The following is a 27,620-nucleotide window of genomic DNA, read 5'->3' on the forward strand; positions in this document are numbered from 1 at the left end:
TTTTCTTTTTTCAGAACGTATACATTAATATGGTTTTCAAAATTACTATATTTATATAGAAAGTGCGTGTTATTACACATTACATCATTTTATACGGATACTAATAAGTATAATTCCTAATATCATCTTCTGAGTAATCTCAACCGTTTGACACATACAGTTTGATGCGGTAAAAGTCCGAGCAGAAAATGGGTAATAATTTATTTATTGTTATAGTTGTATCATACAAAATATGGACAATACATGTAGTGGCAATCTTTGAAATAATTAGTCATATTACATGATAGAACGGCAGACATAACTCATGTCATAGCTTCAGTTTATCTGGTGTAATGTGACGCACAGTATCGTTTCTGTACACATACTATTAAGAAATAGAACAGTTGCGATTGGTTAATGTTTCTTGTGAAACTTCGGAAACCAAATTAAAACGCGATTAGGAGAGCATGCTACATTGACATTTGACCTGTATTGACAATGAGATGCCATATTATCACCATTTCTGAAAACACAGTTTGTCCTTTTAAGAAATAATATGTTCCGTTTGTAAGTAGAATTAACAATTATGTTAGTATGTTTACACATCTCTTACTTTCATAGGACGGAACATGCAGTGTATGTTTAAAGTAATCATGTAATATCCACGAATTGAATCAGAGAAAATCTGATATATAATGGCGGTTAGAGAATGCATTTTCCCAATCGGCTTATTTCTTTGGTGCAAAATATAATTGTTTATAGTGCCATTGCAAACGATTTTGTGATGCTAAAATATTACTATTTAATATTAATAGTATGTTGTGTATATCTATATTACGGGAATTATTTTTCATGATGAATGTAATGGTCATTCATTTAATAGTATTTTAAAGACTAATTTTCTCTATGGTTTGACTTTTGCACTTTAAAAATGACTCATTACTATATGGTGCCTAAAGTTCATTCAGAAGTTCCAATGCATGATTGAGATTTTAGTACTCGACGCTACTGGTATTGCGTCTTGGTAATCTATTGAGAGATGTTTAATTGAAAATTAGGCGTTCTTCGTAGCGAACACAAATCATATATTTAAACCAATCATTCACATAATGTGCTCGAACAGTTCAGTATATTTAGGCATCATAAATGTTCCGGAATTGCTGTGCCATTTATTTAAAGACATTTTCGGATTGTATCCAAGTGATGTTACGAATACATTTGATATACCAGTACATTAGTGGACATCATTTGGAATACGAATGGAACTCATCTCGATTATTCGATACTTTTGGACTTGATAGAACATGCAAGACTGTTAAGAATTTCATTCACCATACTGTGACTTTTTATTCAAGGAAAGAAATCAAATTTTGAGTTTTGCAAAACTTGTTCATCTCACTCTTTTTGTTTGTTTGCCTTTAAAACAATGGAGTCGTAAAAAGTACATTAAATGTTTCCACACCTGAATCGTTTCGGGTGGGGTGGGGCTTGCTTGTAATATTTGCAAATGATAAGCAGTAGCGTTATAGCAGAAGTACAGCATTGTATCAGAAACAGCATCAGAATGATGCTATATACAGAAGAGACGAAACAGAATCAAGCAGCAAAATGTATTCTTTTTTAAACAGGTTAGAATAAAACTAATGGCGACATACATGAAAGTCAGCTTATACAAGCTAAGGGAATAATACAATTACACTCACCTCGGAGTGTATTAATAATAAGAGAACACGCGAACCTATATTGGACAGGGGGCATTGTCTGTTAGTATCACTATGTCTACCTTCCAAGACAGGTATATTTAGGCACAATCGCTTTAAACTCTGTTTGGTTTAGCAGGGGTAACTTATTATTTTGTCTAGGTATATTCTAGCTCTACTTATTGCTCCAACCGTTGTTGAAATTTGCACTGCATTTTTTTGGGAAAGGGGAGTATTTACGACATGGTAAATAGAAATTGAGATTATCTTTGAGAATGCGAATAGCATGCTACTGAAGAGTGTTAGCGAAAGATGATACTTACATTAACGAAGTAAAATACAACAACGGTCACAATATGTGTTGTGCATTTTGTTTTATATTTGTACCTGTTGTTTTGTGTGTCCAATATATGTTATTATATATATCTATAACAACAGATATACGTTTTGTAACGCTTGCAGCACGACTGTATCTAATTTGCATGTTTCAACTTTTGCACGCTGATTGCATAGGGTCTACAAATAGGTGTTACCAAGGCTCTAATAATAAACATGTTTAGAAGTTCGAAGCTATTTATAGTTGTTTATTTAAATGTCAAGTTGTTGTGTACTTGAGTAAACATTGTAAAAGATTACATTGAGTAGCGGAGTAGGGTATGCTGTGAAATATAGTCGTAATATGCTCTTGGAGATGTATATATGGAGAAGAATGAGCAATTAATTACTTCCTTATTCAAACTCATTCCTATTTCTGATTCTTATTACATATATTATTGTATAATATCAGTCTGCAGATGGGTTTAATGTCGCCTTTAGGTATAGTTTGAGAGGATACATTTGTTGGATTGTTCATTGGAACTCACTATGCTCATTGGGCTAAAATATTATTCTTATTATTTATTTCAAGAAGTTCTGGACAATATCATTGTGATACATCGTGACTGCTAGCAGACTAGTACATTCGATGATCTGCAATTCACTCAGAATATTCGGCTTTCAGGGATTGTGATATAACTTTTGGAATCATTTCGGATTTCATGCATAATACTGTACTTTGCTCTTCATGTTTTATTTTATAGCTTTCATAATTACATTCTTTGTTCAGTTTTACAAAACTTGGTTGTTTTTCCTTTTTCTGTTACTTTTTATATGACATTAATAATAATTAAGGATATGAATTTCAGATCAGTTCAAATTTAGTTCTGAAATTTAACGTCTTTCGTTTCCTAATTTAATTGTACCTGGTGTTACAATTTCACAGAGTGAAACCAACCAGATTTCACAATGTCGTCTAGGTTGGTGAGTTTTGTACCTCCTGGTAGCTATGACAAGTGGCCAGTACTCTGTGTTCCGTAAATTTACTTTGTATTGTTCATTGGTTGTCTTAATGAGTATATGGTATATACGTTTGTATTAGGTATCAGACCTTGTCGATTATCAAATCCATGATGTACCTGCCCAGTAACTTTTATTTTGTAAACAACACAATACATATCCAATATTTTCCTATGATCGTATATTTTTAGTCAGATAATTATTAAGTAAACATATTTAATTTTTTCTCTGGGTCTATGACATTGGAATTCCCCCATAAAAACCCGGTCTACCTTATGTTTACCATGTTCTTTATTATAATTTAGTAATATAACTTATATTGTTGACAACTTAAAATGTTTCTAGAATTTAACTTTTGACCCTCATCCTGGTTCTAATATGTGCCTTAGCGTTTTAAAATATAAACTTGTTTATTTCAGAAATTACTCAATATTGCATTTCACATCTAATGCAGAATAATTATAATTGGTATATTCAGTATTTAATTTGGGCAGAATTCAAAATGCTCATCAATAATATTCTTGAACTGGAAAATCAATTTGAAATTTTGGGGAATTCAGACAAGAAGCTTTTAGATTATATTAGTGTGATAGATCAAGACAATGTTAGCACATCGTCACATTATAGACCACTGACATATTATCATGTTTTAGATAACAAGCACACCAACACATTCAATATTGGAATGTATTTAGAATACCACTGGAATTCAGTTGGAACATCATAAATTTGAAATTGTGGTAACGCTATTAGGACTATTTGGGACTAAATTCGCATTACCACAAGTTATTGCACTCAGACTGTAGTGGCTTTGGCATAACCAGTCTTCGGAATTCCGATATTTGAAATAATCTGAGTTAGACACTTTCGTATTTACACAAACAAGAAAGGCATGGGTCAAAACAGCTGATTTGTGAATATATGCTCTGATTTCCAGATGTTCAAACACGAGCTAATTAACTCTACCTTGATGCTGAAATTTTAGATTATACTCATGTGAAACACCATCTTTACATGATGAATCGTTTCCAGCAGAAATGTTTGAAAAAGGAAAATGAATATATGTTTCAGAATAATTTTATTGAACCAAGCCAAGTAGTTGGAGTTTGCCATGTATACTAGTGTCAAAACCAGATAATACTTGACCTATTTGTACTGAATACAGAACATTAAACAGTGTCACCAAAACAGCTCAATTTGCAAAACAACACACAATGACCGCATTGACAAAATTTTAAATGAAATATATGTCACCAATTTCTACGTGTAGAGAAAATTTAGGCAAATTCAACTTACGGAAGAGCAAATGAAATTTCGGCATTTGCATTTCCAGATAGCCTTTACAATATAAAGTGATGCCTTTCGGTATGAAAAATTATCTCTCAACATTCGAGCGTTTAATGAACGTGGTTCATCTCATGTTGATGGCTTTGATGCATACATAGAAGACATCATTATAAATAGTGACGCCTTGAAAGAACACCTGGAAACTATCCGGAAATTATATTTGAGATTGCATGAAACAAATTTGATAATTAATTGGACTTAAAGTGAGTTTTCGACTGGCTTGTGTTAAATTGGTAGGAAATAATGCAAAACATGCTCAGGGTCAACCTATTCAAGATAAGGATTGATCCTGCAGTAATATAGCTTCGGAATTAGGCACGTCAAAGGAAATTGTGTTCTCATTACAGATGCACTTTTACGTAGCTTTGTAGTAATGCTTTGTTTTATATATGTCGTGTCATCCATGAGGCAATTTCATTTTCCGTTATGAGTGGAGGTGCTCTATATATATGTGGTCTCTCTCTCTCTCTTACTCTCTCTCTCTCTCTCTCTCTCTCTCTCTCTCTCTCTCTCTCTCTCTCTCTCTATATATATATATATATATATACTATATATATATATATATATATATATATATATATATATATATATATATATATATATATGTGTGTGTGTGTATATATATATATATATATATATATATATATGTATGTATGTATATATATATATATATATATATATATATATATATATATATATATATATATATATATATATATATATATATATACATATATATATATATATATATATATATATATATATATGTATATATATATATACGTATATATATATATATATATATATATATATATATATATATATATATATATATATATATACGTTGTTTTTTCTTCTGGTGCATGACTATATATATTGTTTATTTTAAATTCTGTCACGTAGATTGCATAGGATATGTAAGTAGGATAATCAACATCTTTACAAATTTGGTGCTATTTATGGTTGGCTACTTAATGTCAAGTGGTTGTGTACATGCCTAAGCATTGTGAAATATTAGATGGAATAGTAAGGTCAATCAAGTGCGGTATATTGCGAAATATATTCATCATAGATTCTTGGTGATGTAAATAAAGACAGAACTGAAACATGAATTCGTTCCTTATTCAGATTCATTAAATAAACAAATTATAAAGCTTCAATATATGCACGTACATTATGAATATTTCTTTTCAAATTAAAATGGTTCATCACAGACAAGACTGTGGACATTGAACTAATTTACGGCAGTACAATATTTCCGAATTAAGTAAGAGAAGTTTAAACTGAAGATTGTATGAATGGGTAAGTTAAAAATCACAGTAGACCAAATGTGCTTGAAATAGTATATATGCAAGAATACCTATTTTATATCAGTTTTCATATGCACAACTATAGAGAGGTTTATCCTCATGAAATACATTTGTTATTGAAATGGCCGATCTCGCTTAACAGACTTGAAGCATCTGCTCCGTTTTTTGTGCCGTTTTCATGATATTTGTGCTTGTTGCATGTATTCATTTATGCTATTGTGTTGAGAATGTTTTTGCTGTTCAGTTCGTATGTGTTTCTTCATCTCCTTGTTTTGGAAACGAGAACAATTAGACTTTTTCTCAGCTTCTTGCTCCACTCTTTCTAAACAAACAACCATCCCCTGATATTCATCATGTTTATGCTACGATGGACCTTCATTAATTGTCTTAAATGACCACTACTTGACTCTGCACACTACATTGTGCTTTATACTAAACGAACTGGGACTGCATTCGTCATTACCTAAATGTAAAGAGAAGCGAAAAAAGAAACGTTATTTCAATGCTGGCCGGCGTACATCAGGCAGAAGAATTCCAGATATTCCCTTATGCTCTTTCCGGCTCAACAATTTAAAATTCGACCGTTAATTTAGATAATCTGATTCAAGTGCATATTAGTTCGTTAACCTTTGTGTCTATTATCCAAGTGGTAACTCTGCGTATTGCATTATTCAATGTCCAATCAGTAGGACCACCGGAAAAGCGCACAGTTAACTTTATCAACGACCAGAATATTGTCATCTTTGTCCTGAGAAAAACATGGCCAAAAACATCAGGCGATGAGCCCAAGTGTGCGGATCCTACATCCACTGGTTAATCCATCAAGTCGTTCCGCCGTAACTCTCACGGAGGTATAATTGCTTTCAACACACAGATCTCCATGATCAATCTTCTTAACCACACCACAACATTCTATTTAGACCACACATTGTTTGAACTACTCCAAACCAAACTCATACTGGAGCAAAGGTCAGTCCATTTTTTCTGCCAATACCGCCCTGCTCTAATAGAAAAATCTCTCTTTTTGGAGCAGTTGCCGTTTCTCATGGAGTATGTACATTCCAAATGTGGCAACCTGATTATTCCTGGAGATCTCAACTTTCACTTTGACTGTCCGGGAAACCAAAGCACATCAAAGCTTTTAGATTTCATTAATGTTTTCAACCTCAAACAGTCCGTTAACCATCAAACTCATAAACATGGTCACGTTTCAGACTGGATTCTTCAAAGACGTGATGACAACATTATACGGTCCTCCCTGGTATCCCATGATCTTGCATCCAATCACCTCTGCATTATATGCCATCTTGACGTATCAGTCCCTAAACCTCCAACTTTATCTGCAACTAAGAGAAACATCCGTACGATAAATATAACCAAACTAATGCATGAACATCCAAGCAAACATAACAACTTGCTTACCTCCTACATCAGAACACTCGATAACTGCCTGCGTTCATTACTCGACAAACATGCACCAGCTACCAATGACAGAGTATCAATTCAAAAGTGTTCTCCATGGCATAGCAGTGTTAGGGACCAGCTTCGCACTGCTAAACGAGACCGCAGTAAAGCTAAGAGGGTTTTGCTTTCCACGAGACTCACTATTCGTAAGCAAATCTAAGAAGAATGTCACAGATATAGTCCATGCAGCGATGTCAGCTTACTACACTACTCAGATCATGGAAAGTTCCAGCTGCAAAGAGCTCTTTGAGATTACTAACAAGCTAATGTCAAGAAACAAATGTACTACACTTCCAACTACCTTCTCTCCAGTCGACCTTCCGGACATGTTTGCAAATGTCTTCCATGACAAAGTACAAACCATTAGGGATAAGGTTGACTAACTTTACTAACTGACGGTATTAATACATATCTTTCATCCGGGCAATTCCCACCATTTTTTAAAACTGCCATTGCAAAGTCTCTGCTGAAAAAATCAACACTAGACCATAACGATTTAAAAAAACTACCGCCCAGTTTCTAATCTCCCATTCATATAAAAAAATCTTAGACAAGGTTTTTCTATCCCAGCTTGTATCTCTCCTGAATTCAAACAGTAGTTTTAGCAATGTACAGTCTGCATAACGAACTTGCTACCGTACTAAAACTACTCTTTCAAAAGTAGTTAACGACATTATCTCTGCTTTCGAGAGCGGAAAGATTACTATCCTCACCCTCCGTGATTTGTCTGCAGCATTTGGCACAATAGACCATGATATATATATATATATATATATATATATATATATATATATATATATATATATATATATATATATATATATATATGGCATTCATGATGTATCCTTACTTTGGTTCAAGTCCAAACTGGTCAACATGATACAAATTGTGTCTGCAAATGGAGTACACTCCTGCCCAGTTGATCTATGTTGTGGTATTCCACAGGGGTCTGTTCTTGGATCTGTTCTCTTCATTGTATACACTCAGTCGCTCTCAAGTCTCACATATCATCGTCCAATGTCTCACCAATTGTACGCTGATGACACCCAAATATACGAATGTAACCACCCAACTGAAGTTGATGCTACCATCAAAGGTGTAGAGAGGTGCATTTCTGATGTGAAATCATGGATGACATGTAGCAAGCTCCAGATGAATGATGATAAAACTGAGGCCATTCTGATCACAAAAGAATGACCTTCTCCTTCACACCCTTTACCTCAAACAATAAATATCAGCAACACCAACATTAAATTCGAATAATGAGTACGAAACTTATTTGTTACTCTGGACAGTAGTCTCACATTTCACCACATGTGATGAACATATGCAAGGCTGCATATCTTGAGCTGAAACGCATCAGCTCCATTCGCAAATATCTTTCAGTTGATGCCACTAAAACACTTGTGTGTTCATTAGTACTCTCAAGGCTGGACTAATGTAAATCAATTCGGTCTTGTTCATCTCAATTTCTGCTCCAAAAACTTCAAAAAGTTCATAACACAGCTGCTCGGATCATACTTAGAGTACCGTGATCATAGCACACCTCCCCGCTGCTCTGTACCCTACACTGACTATCCATTTGATCCAGAATGAAGCGCAACATTTGTTATCTGTGATACGTTTTACTGTCGGACTCTAGTCCAACATACCTGTTCGACCTCACCCATGTTTACTCACCAGCAAAATACTTACGCTCCTCTTCTTACAATCGTATACTCATTATTCCTACTATAAAAACAAAGTAATATCGTATACTCATTATTCCTACTATAAAACAAAGTAATATGGACAGCGTTGTTTTGCATACTAGGTCCCACTGAACTTGTACACAAAGACATAGTGATCCCATTCAAGAGTGCTCTCAAAAGTCACTTATTTCGACTGCAAGAACAAACTTAGGGACCTAATACTATTTCCTACCTTAAATATTCTCAGCATGTTTAATTTCATGGTGTTTGTTTTTGCAATCATATCATTATATATGTTTTTATCTTATAGATGTATCATTTTGTAAGGCACTTAGAGCTTCTAAATATTAGGCGTTATAGAAAGTCCTCATTATTATTATTATTATTAGTATTATTATTGTTATTATTATGATTACTATTATTTGTATTATTATTATTGTTATAATTATTATTATTTCTTGAATGTGGTTGTCTTGAAAATAATATTGATTATATAATAGAACTAATCATGGCATTTCCTTGACTCATTTAATGGAATAAGATAATAGATTACACACATTACCTACATTAGGAGCACAACCCCATGTTTCAACATGAACATTAGGAGGACCTCTGACATCAGGAGGATATCCTCCTAATACTTCCTCCTATTGTATATGGAGTAACATGTGAAAATATTAAGATTTTATAATTTATATAAGCTTTTCATCTTTTAAGTAAATCAAAATTTTGACCAAACAAAATTTTATTTTTGTCACTTGCTAATGAAACTTGTTAAGCAAGGCCACGCTAATTGCAAAGGGCAGCATTATCACAAGTAACGATATAGGCCAGGCTCAAACAGCCGGTAAGATCAATCTTTAATTTCATTGAAGTCAAATGAAACTGTTTTTAGATTGATCAAATGATGCTAATCTGAAACCGAAAAAGGCTGCCATTACTAAAAATAGGGGAATTTTAAATGTCATAAAGGATCACTCTGACATAATTTGTCATGCGAATGTCAGACAAGACATCTCAGGCCCACCTGGGACTATTGTGAACTAAATGACTTCATCATGTTTGTAAGGGAATGTAACGTAATGCATATGCAATGCTTTTTACCGTTTTGTAGATGCTGCATATGTGAAATTTCAATTTTAAAGAAATGTAAAAAAAACAAACAAAATGCATGTGATACTTTGATTTATATTTACTTTGGATACAATCAATAGGTACAGCGTCTGACCTTTTTAAAACCAAATCTGTAACTAAATGTGAATAATATTTATCTACATAATCAGAGAATTGAAGGCATAATTTAGTTTTAACAAAAGAGTCCAATGGGCTTTCATGAAGCCAACATAATCTATAAAATCAGTTTTACTGCCACTATGTATACAACCGTAACCTATGTATATACGTGAAGTTATAAGTATAACTGTGCAGGATAGAATCCAGCCATTGTATCAGCACGGAATGGCTTCCATAATGTGTCTTCGGGTAACTCCAGTTGCTAGAGTACAAAATAATCTATTTTTGTTGCTGTGATGTCAACCATCAAAACACACTAAAACCATGCACCTTTGGAGCAGGTCTATCAAGGAGGAATTTTTTAAGTGATCCAAACCCATGGCAATAAACTAGCAGCATCACGATTCTTTTATTAATAATAATAATAATAATAAAATTAAGAATACTACTACTACTAATAATAATACTAATAATAATATTTGTAAACCATATAAGAAAAATAAAATAAAGGTATAACGTTCTGAAAGGAATTAATATCATGGAGATGGAATGTGCTAAAGGGAAGAAAACAATACAGATGCCAGCATATGGTATGAAGTCAAGACTAAAACTTCTGATTCACACGTTTGGGGAATACGGTACCTGTACTATTGAGTAGCCCTTTATTTAATAATGTTGCGAACTCCTATAATGGAGTCTTTATTATTCCCAATAATTATAATTTAATTATTGTCATATATCTTTTTATCTATATTTACTTTCTCTCTCCCAGATGAAAATAAACCAAGAAAAAGGGACAAAAGAAGAAAAGATGCATTCTTGACAACATTTTAAATATTTTTTTCTGGCAGAGATAGTGCTTCGACGGAAAGAGTGTCAGGATGCCATGACAACATTTTATATAATGGCAGGCAGAAGCTGGTGATGTCTTGTTTGTGTTCTTCCAAGTTGAGGACGTGCTTGCAACAATGGAGCTAAAACTAAAGCATTTCTGTCACAACAATGAATCGACTCTACAATGAATCCAATATCATAGTGTTTACCAATTATCTATTTTAAGCACTACATCTAATTCTACAGATCTGAGCTTATAAAACAAGCATGAACCCATTTCAAACCAAAGGAATATAGGTCTAATCTATTCATTTGTGTCCACAATTAATACAATTTTCGTATCATTACATCACAATCCAATAAGGCCATCTACATATGACCACAAATAGTACTACTAAAATTCAAACTTTCACTACCTCTAGTAACTATTGCTCTAATATGCTAAATTTGTTTGTGTGAGAAAGGTCTAAGTCGAAACCATTCGAGAATGTACGAAACAAAAGGTAAAATTGCTGTATCAGCCTTAACATATAATCAATTCGTCTACATAAGCATAATAATACACCTGAAAAATGTTATGTGTAACTTGCTTCTCAACTGTACGGTACGTTTTTACCAAATAGATGTATAAACCTTTCCTATTCCACTCCACAAATAATAAACTATTGAAAAGAAAACAATGCAAAGAGCTTAAACTCTAAGCAGATTATGGATAATTGCATACCTGTATGGCTACAAAGTGTCATGTCTTCCTTAGCGGGTTTTGGTCAAAAAAATGTAAAACCAAAATTTTAAAAATGTGTAATTATACTTTGCTGTAATGGTCTGAAAATGGAAAATGTCATCTATTTATGACTTGCAGGTAATACAATTGTCGATTTTATGGTTCGCAACAAAACAATATGCTCTTTAGGCTATTTTAGCAGGGGCATAATAGTACGATATATTAGTCTATATCCTGGAACTCAAAAATATTTGTTTTCTTGAAAATGATATTTATTCAAGAAATGTGGGTGAATATAAAACACTGTAAGTTTTATAGAGCCTTTTATATAATATCGAGGTCGTTTCTGATGTGATGAAGAATAACTTAATAAATATAGAGGCTTCCGAATTCATTACCTTAAAATAATACACTCAATATTAAAATTGGGTCAAATATCTCCTGCACCATTCCTATTGTAAAACTTACCTATACTGAAAAATTGCAGTGCGAAATAGAGTTGTAAATTAATACATCAGATATTTTCGCAATGCGATTTAGATTCTTTTTATTTAATAAACCGACATATGCCAGGCACACGTTTGACTGCACTGAAAATGATAATGCGCTTAATTTACATTTAGTCTAAACTTTGTTTCTACTGTATAAAATAAATAAGTTTGTTTCCATAATGGTTTTGATTGGGTATTTTGTCGAAATAGATTAATACTGTAGAACCCCTCTTAAACAACCACCTCTGGCAAGTTAAACAAGTAGTCTCTGGAAACCATTGTTCGTCTTAAAGAGTGTAATTTCTTTTACATGTTTGATGCAAAACTTTTAAACATGTAACTGTTGAAGATAGGTACTTGCATAATGGTAGTGACCTTTAAAGTAGATTCTAGTAATGTTAGGTCTAATTTACAGCATGCGTATAATTTCTCGTCACCAATGTAGTTGCATATGATTGCATGAACTCCATGTGCCTTAATGTAACTCGCTCATTTATCATTTTGATACAAAATAAATGCCCATGCCATTGCCAAAGAAATGAAAATGTTTTTGTAAAGACAATGTTTCAGCACTAGGCTTAAAATGTTTATTTTTACGTCTACTTAAAGTGACGTGTAGGCCACTGCGGACCGGTGCTACTTTAACATTTAAATGAATTGTGTGCGCGTGTCACTATTATTACAATCATACCTACTTGCTTCCTTTAATACTACTGTCATCGAACATATCATAAAGCCTAAATACCCCCATAAAGTTTCTTGTCGCTTACATTTACAAACCAAATTCTTGGCAAGATTAGATGCTGTTTGGTCAAGTATTGGCTCAAAATATGAACATATATACAAAATGACGACCTACAATATCATTATTAATGGCCAGAAATAATATATCTTATATATGGTTCTGACAAAAACAGATTGGAGTTTTGCAATGAAATGCATTCTTCTACTTAATCAGGTTCACTCTGGATATCTGCGAAGATATGCATGAATATTATTATACAATTGAATGTAATTGCAATAAAACCAGGTAAGAAGGCAGTTATGGTGCATTAATTGTCCTTAAACAGTCTGTCAATTTGCATCAGTTTGCCTAGCGGTTTGTTTGAAGAACGGATTTTCGTGAAATTCTGTTATTTTGTCAATAATTGTGCTGCCATTCTCACTCTCGAGAAAAGGATTCATGCTGTCTGTTAAAAATAAAGAAATTCATGCAAACCGTGTCCTAAGAGAAAACAAGGAATGTACAGTCAGCAATTGGTCTAATCTCATTTCATACCAGCAGATAGTGTGTGAGCGAAAGGTCAAGTTCAAGCCTTAGGTAAGGTTAGAGAAGAAAAAATATCACCCTGTACATTTAATATCAACAAATTTAACATTATTTTGTCAACTAGAATGCATCTTTAAAACATTAAACCAGACTCCACACAGTGTGTTGATTTTCGGGTTTGATTCGTGCGCAGCAAATTTATAACCCTGTTTCAATTCTACGGAAATCGCTTTATTTTGTTTGGTTTTTGTGAGGTTTATTCTTCGTCTGTTTTCCCCCCACAAAATTAAAAAAAACTTCACACAGCCGTCGAAGCAATTATGAACCTATTAGTCATACATTAGCTTACTCTCAATGACATCCAAAGATGCATTGTTGACTCCGTGTGCTCGCTCTTATTACAAAATCACAAAAGTCCAACAGGAAAATATGCAAACATTTTCATAATGATCTATCTATCTATCTATCTATCTCCTATATATATATATATATATATATATATATATATATATATATATATATATATATATATATATATATATATATATATAACAGTATAGATACAACATATACTTTAATATGTTTCAGCATTTCTTTCTTTTCAAAATGTACTGTACATGGTACGTATTTCAATTTTAGTGTGTGGGAGGACAACGCAGGCCTGGATGGACGAAAGTTGGGAGCGACTGAGAGGATAATGGAAGGATGATAAAATATGCTTAACTTGTATACCTGTCGACTGTGATTATATCCCATGTCTTTCGCGTAAACCAGGCAATGGACAATTTGCAAACCTTTTCTATAAAAAAGTGAACCGCGTTGTTTCAAATCGTAATACGTTGGATTCGTAATCCCCACTCAATCAAGTCCATATCGGCTGTTTCGGAGTGTCCTTGGAAAAGGCACTTGGCATATAGCAAACACGAAATAAAACATTGAGGGAGAAGGGGGTAAGTGGTGGGGGTGGGGCTGAGGTTTTGATTGGATGGATTCTTAGAAACGGCTTTAGGTACAGTTTGTAAACGCGTTAACTCTTGTCGACGCGGAGAAATGAGAGAAAAGATATATATATATATATATATATATATATATATATATATATATATATATAGATAGATAGATAGATAGATAGATAGATAGATACATAATCGGCCTCTAAACAAAAGCAACAATGGAATAAGTAGAAACAATGAAATGGGACCCTATCTAAATATATCAAGATCCCGAAAGATCAATAATTAAACACTGGAGAAAAGTGAAAAAAGAAACAATATATTGAAACAAATGTACCAATTGATTAAGCAACCATGTGGAAGATGCATAAAACATACCCGAACGGGTGGGGGTCGGGTCTATGCGACTGTCTAAAGAAGTCCGAATGCAGATAAACAGAAACAAATTCTCGCTGGCTATCAGAGCCTGTTTCGAAGAAAGGTGAGATATTGAGAGGGTTTTACAATCGAAAATAAAATGCTAAATATATTCTGAATGGAAAACGTATTGTATCTGCTTGTAACAAACCATTGTATTAAATGTAAAGTTTGTAGAAAAAAGTGACTCTTACCAGGTTTTTATTTCTTTTTTTCAGCAGTTTTGTTAGGGACAATTTTTATATTCCATTTCCGTAATCATCAACTTTCACTACGCACATAATTGTGCAATACTATGAAAATACTAATTTTCCGGACTTGAAACACTGTTAAGAACTCAATATACTAAATCAATTCCTGTAAAATAACTACGGCAGCACTACGATATTAAAAAAAATTCGATTGATTTTTTTCTTCTTCTAATTGGTCATGATCAAACCTACCAGCATCATAACATTGAAGCAAGCTGTGCTTGGTTAAAACCACAGGGGCTCGTATCGCTGCTTACAATTGACCTGTCATACATGTACGATATAATAAATACAAGGGAGAAACTTTGTCTCCTAGCATGCGCGACCTATTGAAGAATAAATGCAGATATTTCAAGCTACGCTATGGGTAGCTAAAAATGGTTGGTACCGATATCGAGCTCATGCATTCAAATGTGTATACCTATCAAAAGTTTGACTTAATATCATACCTTTAAGGAATGCCAAATCATTTTCCCACGCTACCAAATTTAATATTGTCAGTCTCTAAGTAACAAAATAAAATGTTAGGAGGAACTTACAGTATCATGAACTAAACAAAACAATAATCCTAAAAATGATATCACATGTCCAAAAGAATATAACCTTCTCAATGAATTCCAGGTCTTCCGTGTGACAGTTTATAGTGATGTCTAGCACTGGGGTATCATGCCCCAGACATGTAGCATGATATCTTACCCATTCACATTATTCTAACACCACGCCGACAAGTCCTAACACTTGGTATGACTCAGACGGTGTTCGAACCTGCGACCTCCTGCCTCCGAGGCGGACGCTCTCCCACTAGGCTACCGGAGCGGCTTGAATGAGTTAAAAATAGCCACAATCTGTTTCTTTAATCCATACAGTCATATGGCAAAAAGTAATTCAAGCAAATTATTCCTCTCAAATCAATCTAAACAGAACATTAAATACATCTGCATATTGAGATTAAACAATAACAATAATATGAATATAAATAATATTCACATCTGTCTTTATATGCATCATTACCCTGGATGGAATATTGTCCTCTCATTGGTTAACAGAAAATGACGTCCTGCGTTTATTGATAACTTATTTTCAGTTGACCAATGAGAAGGCAGAATCCCATTCAGCGCGTTCTTCTTGGTTATTACGCAGGCGCGATCATGGCCATATCAAGCATTAACGTGGGAAAATGGTCGGGCATTCTTTAAAGTTATGATAGTAGGCTAAACTGTGGATACGCATACAAAGTCGAATGCATGAGCTAAACATCGGTACCAAATTTATTACGCTACGCGAAATATAGCTTGAAACATCAGCGTTTATTCTTAAATAGGTCGTTCGAGAAAGGAAAGAAGTGCCCTCCCTTGCAGTTATTATATAGTACATATATGACAGGTACATTGTGAGGAACGTACGAGCCTCTGTGGTTTGACCCGTACTACCGCGCGTTGGCCAGTAGCATTGGCATAACACCATCATCATTTCTTATTTAAGTGGTCACTTCTGTTCCTCCTTTGTTTCCTGTATGTAGCTTTCGTATTCATTTATGCTAGGATCTGCAATTTTCCTATTCGTGTCGTTGTTGTTGGTCTTGTTGCTGTGGGATTAACGCCATTTTCAGCACATGATAGACTAAACATGGCGGCTAGTGTACATGGTGATGAAGAACCCGGGAAACCCATGGAAAGATCCACCGAACAACTGAAATCGTTGGCAACCCTTCTCAGATGCACACTTCCACAGAGCCCGAGATTCGAGTCACCAGAAGCGAACGAGATCAGAACATTATGTGATGTTAAAGGTGAGCATCATAGGCAGCCCGTGTACCTGTGCCCATGATTTTCCTTTCATATTTGTTGAATTGTTATTCAGAATATTTCTTTCCTCTCATTAATGGCGAGGATGCCATGCACATCCTATTTTAGGGCCCCCATTTTCTACTGGTAGACGTATATATGACTGTCCTTTCTGGAAATGCACCAACCGCTACCAGCATTCACCGCTTCCCCCCCCCCCCAATTCTTTGTTTCGGCGAACAGGACCACTCTTATTAATTTACTAGGTCAATTGCCCGTCCTAGGACGGGAATGAAAAAAGAAAAATGTAAAATAATTGGGATCAGCGACTTTAAAAGAAGGTTTCAAAATACAAATACAAAATAAAGTTTTAAAAGAACTGTGATCGGGATAAATGTTTCGAACTCGCGACCTCTTGTTTGGCAGCCTGGATTCACAGAAAGACAAATGTGGGTGTTCATTTTTGACTAGATTAAATGCCCGTCCGAGGACGGGAATTAAAAAAATAAAATAAATAAATAAATAAAATTACTCCCAAAAAGTTATACAACCGAATCATTAATAATCGATACTCAACAAATAAGCACACCCGTCAAATTTCATAAGGAATAGTGATCTTAACAAGTATATCGTCAACAAAACAGTATATGATCAGCTTACCTCGCACTGCCATGAATTTAGAACACGCTAAATAACAATGTCACATCACTCTGTTCTGTGTTACGCCTTGCAATGCGATTGACCTTACCGAATCTTAACTTCCTGGTCGGTACAATCCTTCTAAACAATTGGAGCAAGAGGAGAGACATTTACAATTTACATCAATGGAGACTCAGTTGATCTTATTTTTACTTGGCCCGCGTACATATTGTTTCATATATACGTTATAAAAGATATTGACTCGAATCTAGTTCGCGAATGTATCAAAATGTGCCATCTTGAATAAGCATGATGCGAGTTCAAGATGTAAATTGGGAAAAGACAGAGTTTTGTAATTTAAAAATGTGATAAAAAAGTAGAAAAATGCATGGCCCTTTACAAGGATGAAAATTTAATAATTCACAAGTGTGGTGAATTTTCCATGGAAATATATAAACTAATAAATCATTGGAAAGCCACTAACATTTATTTTGATTGACCACGATACAATTTAAAACAGGCAAATTTGTACGGGTTTCGTTCCTAGTTGCCAAAAATAACGATTAACCCATAAGGGATGCGTCTTGGCCGAATTCAGACGCCATATCAAACGAATTCTTTTCACGACACAGAAAAAAACACTGATGCGGATTAGTATTTATTAAATACCTATTCCTCATGCTTTGTAAATATAGATAGCTTTACTGTATGAGTGACTTTCAATACGAAATGAGACTTACAGAAGTTCACTTCACTGTGTCTGAAATATATACGCTCGTACGTCAAAGAAGAAACCATAGTAGGTCTTATCTGGGTGTATGGTATGGAAATACCTTTTGAACAGCGATATCTGGCAAGTAAGAATTAATGGTTATGTACTAAATTTGAATTGCACTCAACACATCTTATGAATAGCGTTTACTATGTCCAACCATGAAATCATTCATAGAGGTAACAATCATCCATCGGCATTTCCTTTTTTATACTACGTAATGTTGCAGCTAAATTACACAAAGTGGAAACAAACTGATAAGGCCAATGACAAAACCTTTAATAGGCGCCGGATTCGGAAATAGTTCAAAAGAGACACCAATGGAATTCAAGCAAACAGTACAAATATCATATAATCATATCATGGCGCACAAGTTGAAAAAAAGAGCCGGGGAAAGAAGTTTTTCTACTATTTGACTCAATGCAAGATATTATTCAGAGACATCAAAGAACACGCACATACACACATATAGCGGGAAGTGTAGAACAATGAATAATTATAGGTTACTGCATTTTTATGGGAAGATGTGAACGAGCTTTTCGGATGAAAGTACTTGAGAGTGCAGTTTATGCATCCGACAAAACGATTTGATATTTTCCCATACAAATGCAGTAACCTTTTTCAAATTCCTTGCTTTATTATTCTACCTAAGGCTTACATATATAAACGAAAATACACTTCAAGAAATAAAGTAATTGAATGCATGCCGCATTTCAAAACTACATACACAAGGGCAGGTTCGTCATTACACAACAACAACATTATTAATGCGCACATAACTCCTATCAGATTAATTTTAAATTAGTCGGGCGCTAGAAATAGCTTTCGAAAAAATGGCGTTTTGATCTACTTAAAACTGAAATTTGTAATCATATTGTGGATGAATGCGCATTGTAACAACGTTTCCATTCGATCCTGAATGAATATAGTTTGGTAGTTTTGTCGATTCTACGAAATTTTGTGATTATGGACTGAATTTAACTCTGCCGATTCTACATGAAGTACGTTTTCACATCTATACGAATGTATTTGTTTTGTCACTGAATGTTTGAGATAATAATGTGGGAAGAATATGTGCAATTATCAAAAAGACACAGTGGAATAAATAGTTTTTTTTTTCATTTTGAGTGCAGTAAGGCGTATGCAATTGCACTTGGAATATAGTCAAAATTACAGTACAATTTCTAGATGTGTAATCAAGCTTGAGAACCGATGACATGGTTCATGTAATATGGATTTGCAGAACAAAGAAAGTACATGTTGAGAAAATTCATGATGTAATACTGAAAGTATATTTTTTTGCCATTCGTATTACCAACTATACAATACAGTTGATTCCTTGTCACTTGAATGTCATGTGTAAGGACCCTGCCTGACGTCTATAGGTAGCCTAAATCCGAAACAGTGTATCAAAACAGTTAACTAGGAATGTGGAAAGCAGCTGGTATGTGGCAGTCCATTAAGCATTTGCTTTAGTTCTTTCAAAACCAAATTTAATCAACGAAAACGTAAACCGCCTAATATGTGAGTGTACATGATTTGTTTACAAAGTAGTTCCTTATGCACTATTGGGCAAATGTGAGTTCAATATGAAGTGCGCGTGAGTGTAATATCGCAAAATACTGAACTTTTCTGACAATTAAAGTTAAAGGAGAAAAAAATATCGTACAATAGTCTATGTTTTGCCACAGAGATGCAACCTATCATGAATAATGAAGAGATACAAACTTAAAAATCGCAATAGTATAACAAAAAACTGAATTATCTATATTAACAAAGAATAAAGCTAAAATATTGTGCTGCACGCCAGAGCACAAAAAGGTATAATCGGTGTTTTAAATTATTGCTAGGACTTTGGTTTCATGCGACGCATTTGAAGATGAATGAAGAAAGAAATTAATTTATTTTAGTTATGGATGGTCAGCAATTTCTGTAATACTGAAATAGCAAATATTACAAATTATACGTTCAATGTATTTTTGTACCTCCTATTGGCTTGAACACTGCAATGAAACACTAATCAACAAGCTTTTCTGTTGCAATATATGTGTAGTCATTGTCAATTTTTGCCGCTGCTACTGCGGATCCTTCGAGTCTAATAGAGTCTGAAGTTAAGACTATATGCTAAGTTTAGGTGAATTTAAGACAGACAGGTCATTTCATATAATTTACTAGTCTTTATTTAATTTACACTCTTAGCGTTTAGACACCAGTAATAAGCTGGTAGGAAATATTTCCTGTGTAAGTAGGTGGATATTTTCAATTTATTTTTGTTGTGCTAAATCCGTAGCGCATCGTGGAGTAGAAAAAATAACAGCACATATTAGAACATCAAAATTTTAATTATTTTCTAAGTAATGTGTTCTAGCCATACCTCCACCTAATTGTATCCTCAACTGCTCCGTTTGCTTACACCCACCCACCACACTAAAAGATTAATTTCAACTCTAAGTCAGTGTTGTACATACGTCAAGCACCAACATATGACCAACGTTAAGTATCTATTCTGCTGTAAACAGTGCAGGAGGAAATGTATTATATGAAGCTCTCATACATTCATGCAGTCGTTTATCTCCAGATTCATAAAATCCTTCACACGCTTTATGGAAACAATGCTAAGCAAAACATATACAATAGAGAGAATCCGGAACTTCAAATTATGTATTCTTATCCCGGCTAATAAATTGATTGTTCCGACTAATAAAACGTCCATTATTCCGATCAAATTAATTAAAAGGAAGCCAAACGTCACGAAACACCATTTTAAAACCTGGCTTGCAAAGTAAATGTAATGAAGCGGATCATAGTTACTTCGTAACGTATTTGAGGTTTGTCCTGTATATCAAATAAATCTTATTGCATCGTGATAAAAAAGTAGGGTCTAATAGAGTCAATCAATATACATTTTTCACTAAAGTCCGGGTCAGTTATACCCTAAATAAAAAAAAAAAAAACTTCCACTGAACACCTCCAGAAATCGCTCCAAAGTGTTTGTCCACTGTATGCTTATTCGAAGAATGTGTAATATATTCCATCACAATATGACACTGATTTTAAATCCCATTTTGTCCCAGGTATACCACATAAAACAAAAATTCCATTGTGGTCCAGGATTTAGTCAAGTGCTTTGAAGATCCGTCACCTACTCGTGTCTGCATAGATTTCTTTTTCTTATGAATATCATTATTGATGGATTTCTTAAGAGGGAACAGTAATCCATGCCTTTGATATACCACATTAAGCCAGCGTCATTTGAATATCAGTATTGATGAAGTTCTTAAGAGGGAACAGCGATGCATGCGTTTGATATTACATATTAAGTCAGAGTCACTTGAATATCAGTAATGATTTATTTCTTAAGAGGGAACAGCAATCCATGCCTTTGATATAACACATTAAGTCAGCGTCACTTAAATATCAATATTGATGAATTTCTTAATAGGGAACAACGATCCATGCCTTTGATATACCACATTAGGTCAGAGTCACTTGAATATCAGTATTGATTAATTTCTTAAGAGGGAACAGTGATCCATGCCTTTGATATACCACATTTAGTCTGCGTCACTTGAAGTTTGCTTGGAACTTATTCTTAAGAATAATTTTATCTCTCCAAATGAGTAAACGTTTCTTGAGAACATACTCTAATATGGTAACGATCATATGAAAAGAAATAGATAATAATAATTGATAATGTAGACTATTATTAGACGTATCTAAGCAGAAGTATATAGGACACTTAACTGGTCTAATAGGATACAGATTTAGGTATATGGACAAGTGTAAAATACTGTGAAATGCACGGGCGCGAATTAAATATTTTTTTAAAAATAATACAAGTATTGTAAAATGTCTGTAACACATATGTTTTTGAAAAAGATATAAATATGAGGGTGGATATAAATATGAGGGTGGTACACTCTCTTTCGATTAGGATAGCTTTATATTAATATTCTGAAAAGGAGAAAAAATGTTGATAGAGCAGGACGCATTCGATACATCTCCCCATTAAAGAAGATATATTTTAAAAATTGAAATGTGATGATTTTGAGTAAAAGTAGCAAGTTTCTGCTGCTGATATGATTATATCTCGTATCCATACATAACTACTTCTATAAATTATCCATGCAGGGAATCCATCAATTCATTTTCAGTTGAATATGATTGTCATTTTTTCTGTATATGATTTCAATTAAATAAAAACTTGGATATTAAGGTGTTCTTTATCCCAAACGTTCTGTTCACCTGGACCATTTCAATTTAGTTTATTGCATATATCATTGATAACAATATGCTATAATTTTGATCCAAAATGAGTGAAGTTGCAATACACTACATACATACATACATACATACATACATACATACATACATACATTATACATCCATCCATCCATCCATCCATACATACATACATACATGTGTGTGCTTGATTTTTACCATAGCTTTAATATTTTTTCAATCAGATCGCTACGATGTGACAGTTTATGGTGATGTCTAGCAGTGGGGCATTATACCCCAGACACGTAGCATCATGTCCTATCCAGACACAGTATCCTGATACGAGGCCAAACACGTCCTAACACTAACCTCTTACTGCTGAGAACCTACAGAGTCAGCTGCTGGTGCCATTTGTATAAGTCTGACTCGGCCGAGGTTCGAACCCACGACCTACTGCATCCGGGGCACAAAAAAAGTATAATCGGTGTTTTAAATTATTGCTAGGACTTTGGTTTCATGCGACTCATTTGAAGATGAATGAAGTAATAAATTAATTTCTTTAATTATGAATGGTCAGCAATTTCTGAAATATTGACATATCAAATATTACAAATTATACGTGCAATCTATTTTTGTACCTACTTTTGGCCTGAACACTGCAATGAAACACTAATCAACAAGCTTTTCAGGTTGCAATATAAGTGTAGTTATTCTGAATTTTTGTCGCTGCTAGTGTGGATCCTTAGAGTCTTTGAGAGTCTGAAGTTAAAACTATATACTAAGTTTAGGTGAATATAAGACAGGTCATTTCATATGATTTACTAGTCTTTATTTAATTTACACTCTTACCATTTAGACACCAGTAATAAGCTGGTAGGAAATATTTCCTGTGTAAGTAAGTGGATATTTTCATTTTATTTTGTTTTACTAAATCTGTAGCGCATTGTGGAGTAGAAAAAAAGAGCATATAATCAGAACATCAACATTTTAATTATTTTCCAAAGTAAAATTCTAGCCATACTTCAAACTAATTGTATCCTCAACTGCCCCTTTTGCTTACTCGTCCACCCACCACACTAAAATATTATTTGCAACTCTAAGTCAGTGTTGTACATATGTCAAGCACCAACATATGACTAACGTTAAGTATCTAATATGCTTTAAACAGTGCAGGAGGAAATGCATTATATGAAGCTCTCATGCACTCATGCAATCACTTATCTCCAGATTCATAAAATCCCTCACGCACTATATGCAAACAATGCTAAGCAAAGCATATACAGTAGAGAAAATCCGGAACTTCAAATTATGTATTCCTATCCCGGCTAATAAATTGATTGTTCCGACCAATAACACATCCATTGTTCCGATCAAAATAATTAAAAGGAAGCGAAAACTCACGAAACACCATTTTAAAACCTGGGTTGCAAAGTAAATGTTTTGAAGCGGATCATAGTTACTTCGTAACGTATTTCAGGTGTGTCCTGCATATTACATAAAGCTTATTGCATCGTGATAAAATGTAGGTTCTAATAGAGTCATTCGATACACATTTTTCAATAAAGTCCAGGTCAGTTACACCTTAAATTAAAATATAGATTCCAATGAACACCTCCAGATACCGCTCCAAATTGTTTGTCCACTGTTTGCATATTCGAAGAATGTGTAATATATTCCATCACAATATGACACTGATTTTAAATCCCAATTTGTCCCACGTATACCAGATAATACAAAATGCCATTGCGGTCTAGGACTTGGTTCAGTGCTATGAAGATCCGTCACCTACTAGTGTCTGCATAGATTTCTCCTTCTTATGAATATCAGTATTGATGAATTCATTAAGAGGGAACAGTAATCTATGCCTTTGATATACCACATTAAGTCAGCGTCATTTGAATATTAGTATTGATGAATTTCTTAAGTGGGAACAGTGACCCATGCCTTTGATATACCACATTAAGTCAGCGTCGCTTGAATATCAGCATTGATGAATTTCTTAAGAGGGAACAGCAATCCATGCGTTTGATATACCACATTAAGTCAGAGTCACTTAGTATTGATTAATTTCTGAAGAGGGAACCGCTATCCATTCATTTGTTATACCACATTAAGTCAGAGTCACTTGAATATCAGTATTGATTTATTTCTTAAGAGGGAACAGCGATCCATGCCTTTGAAATACCACATTAAGTCAGAGTCACTTAGAATTGATTTATTTCTTAAGAGGGAACCACTATCCATTCCTTTGATATACCACATTAAGTCAGCGTCGCTTGAATATCAGCATTGATGAAATTCTTAAGAGGGAACAGCGATCCATTCCTTTGATATACCACATTAAGTCAGAGTCACTTAGTATTGATTTATTTCTTAAGAGGGAAGCGCTATCCATTCCTTTGATATACCACATTAAGTCAGAGTCACTTGAATATCAGTATTGATGTATTTCGTAAGAGGGAACAGTGATCCATGCCTTTGATATACCACATTAAGTCAGCGTAACTTGAATATCAGCATTGATTAATTTCTTAAGAGGGAACAGTGATCCGTGCCTTTGATATACCACATTAAGTCTGCGTCACTTGAAGTTTGCTTGGAACTTATTCTTAAAAATAATTTTATCTCTCAAAATGAGTAAACGTTTCTTCACAACATACTTTAATATCGTAAGAACGTACCTATGAAAACAAATAAATAATAATAATTGATAATGTAGACTATTATTAGACGTATCAAAGCAGATGTATATACGAAACTTAACTGGTCTAATAGGAGACAGATTTAGTTATATAGACAAGAGTAAAATACTGTGAATTGCACGGGCGGGAATTAAAGAATTTTTTGAATAATACAAGTGTTATAAAATGTCTGTAACACATATGTTTTTAAACAAGATATAAATGTGAGGGTGGTATACTCTCTTTCGATTAGGATAGCTTTATATTAATATTATAAAAAGGAGAAAAATTGTTGATAGAGCAGGACGCATTCGAGACATTTCCCCACTAAAGAAGATATATTTTTTAAAATTCAAATGTGATGATTTTGCGTTAAAGTAGCAAGTTTCTACTGCTGATATGATTATATCTCGCATTCATACATAATTACTTCTATAAATTATCGCTGACAAGATTGATATTTTTCCCTCAATTGATCCCTAAAGATATAATGCTAAATGTTTGTACTTACCATTAGTTGATCAAACCATTAACTTATCACTGGTAGACCCTGTTTGTTTAGCTGAGTCCATAAAGTGTATCCGTATGAAAAACTATTTAAGAAAATCGTTTTTTTCTCTATCTTTTCATTTCTTTTATTTTCATATGTTTTGTTTCGTTCCACTAGTATAAAACCTGCCTGTTTAACTGGCAAGTTATTGATGTGGGTGGCGATATATGTTCCATGCAGGGAATTCCCTCAATACATTTTCAGTTACAAATGATTGCCATTCTTTCTGTATATGATTTCAATTAAATAACAACTTGGATATTAAGGTGTTCTTTATCCCAAACGTTCTGTTCACCTGGACCATTTTAATTTAGTTTAGTACATATATCATTTGATCCCAAATGAGTGAAGTTGCAATACATTACATACATACATACATACATACATACATACATACATACATACATCCATTATCCATCCATCCATCCATCCATCCATACATACATACATACATACATGTGTGTGTTTGATTTTTACCATAGCTTTAATATTTTTCAATCATATCGCTACGATGTGACAGTTTATGGTGATGTCTAGCAGTGGGGCATTATACCCCAGACACGTAGCATTATGTCCTATCCAGACACAGTATCCTGATACGAGGCTAAACACGTCCTAACACTAACCTCTTAATGCTGAGAACCAAAACAGTCAGCTGCTGGTGCCATTTGTATAAGTCTGACTCGTCTGAGGTTCGAACCCATGACCTACTGCATCCGGGGCGGGTACTCTAATCAATTAGATTAAGACATTTCCTGTAATATACATATACACATACACTTTAGTAACACATTGATGGTAAACCATCACATTATCTACTCAGTTCTAGAATATATTTTAGCTCTAAATATGGTCTGAATCAAATTTATTTTCATCACATCAAATGTATGTGCTGCCAGATAACATATAAAGTGTCAATGTAGAAAATTAACAATGCGTACAGAATGGGGTAACCTATAACAGACTTGATAAGTTAAAAAGAAAACATCATTCCACCCTCAAAACAATATTTAGAAAGAAAAATACACAGCTTACTATAAGTAAACTACAAAGTTTACAATATATTCTAAATTAATAGACCCATCCGCTACCCAGGGACTCACTTGTCCAGTCATCTTTCAAAATAATGAACATTGTTCACATTACCAATTCCACCTCTAACAGCTTTCCACTTCCATACGGACAGATAATCGTTGGGATCAGTGTCACATAAACATGACACAATACCTCGCTTTCTCACGAGTATCGTTACTGATGAAATTACTGATGTTAACAAACTTAAGACTGGGTTGTAATTGTACAATGATTGCCTTGAATTACCGTACTAAAATGTTGTCAATTGTATAGGATTTGTAAATTATTACTAAGAATAAACAGTTTTATCTCTGAAACTAATTCACGAGTTTTGAGGACATTCTGAAATCTTAAACAACACAGCTAAACGTATTATATAATATCATATAAATATCACAGATCAATGAGATGGTCGTATTTCAAACAAGGACACAGCAGGAAATGTATTTATGTTATTGTAAGTTTAATACATGCAACCAATATTCAGTCATTACCAAGGAAGTTGTTACATATCATTTTCTATAGTAATCATCTGTAGATCAATGTCGTTTGTATCTTTTTCTTCTTCAAATTGTTAAATGACAAATTATCGGCAACTAAAACGCAGGATGTGTTGTCAATATAATTGTCGCACTGACGTGCGAGGTCGGTTTCAAGAAAAATAGTTGAAGCATTCAAATAACATGAGATCAAGTTGACGTAAGAATATTTATGGAGTGTCAAAGGTGTATCAGTGAGTGACTGTAATGCTCATCGATAACCCTTGCATGTTCAGGTCTTCTTGTGCACGTCGGGCAACCAGTGAAAGCCATAAAATCACGATCTCTTCCTATTTCTTCCAGCTGGTTTAACTGTCATATCACGACATCATGCATAACGGAACCTTCAGCGGCAAAATCC

At 33.9% G+C, this 27,620-nt stretch overlaps 1 protein-coding gene across 1 annotated transcript in view; it reads right to left on the reverse strand.

Annotated features, from left to right (window-relative positions):
- The window catches only part of LOC149807846 (uncharacterized), a 263,634-nt gene extending 246,132 nt beyond the window's left edge, over positions 1 to 17,502 (reverse strand). The window contains exon 1 of the mRNA XM_089971376.1: positions 17,444 to 17,502. Coding sequence (XP_089827502.1) covers positions 17,444 to 17,456 — 13 coding nt within the window. The 5' untranslated portion in view covers positions 17,457 to 17,502. The remainder of the gene's footprint in view (positions 1 to 17,443) is intronic.
- Between the last annotated feature and the right edge of the window lie 10,118 nt (positions 17,503 to 27,620).

The sequence above is a fragment of the Sinohyriopsis cumingii genome, chromosome 1 (genome assembly GCF_028554795.1).
Source record: "Sinohyriopsis cumingii isolate HCF-2022 chromosome 1, ASM2855479v2, whole genome shotgun sequence".
Lineage (NCBI taxonomy): Eukaryota > Metazoa > Mollusca > Bivalvia > Unionida > Unionidae > Sinohyriopsis > Sinohyriopsis cumingii.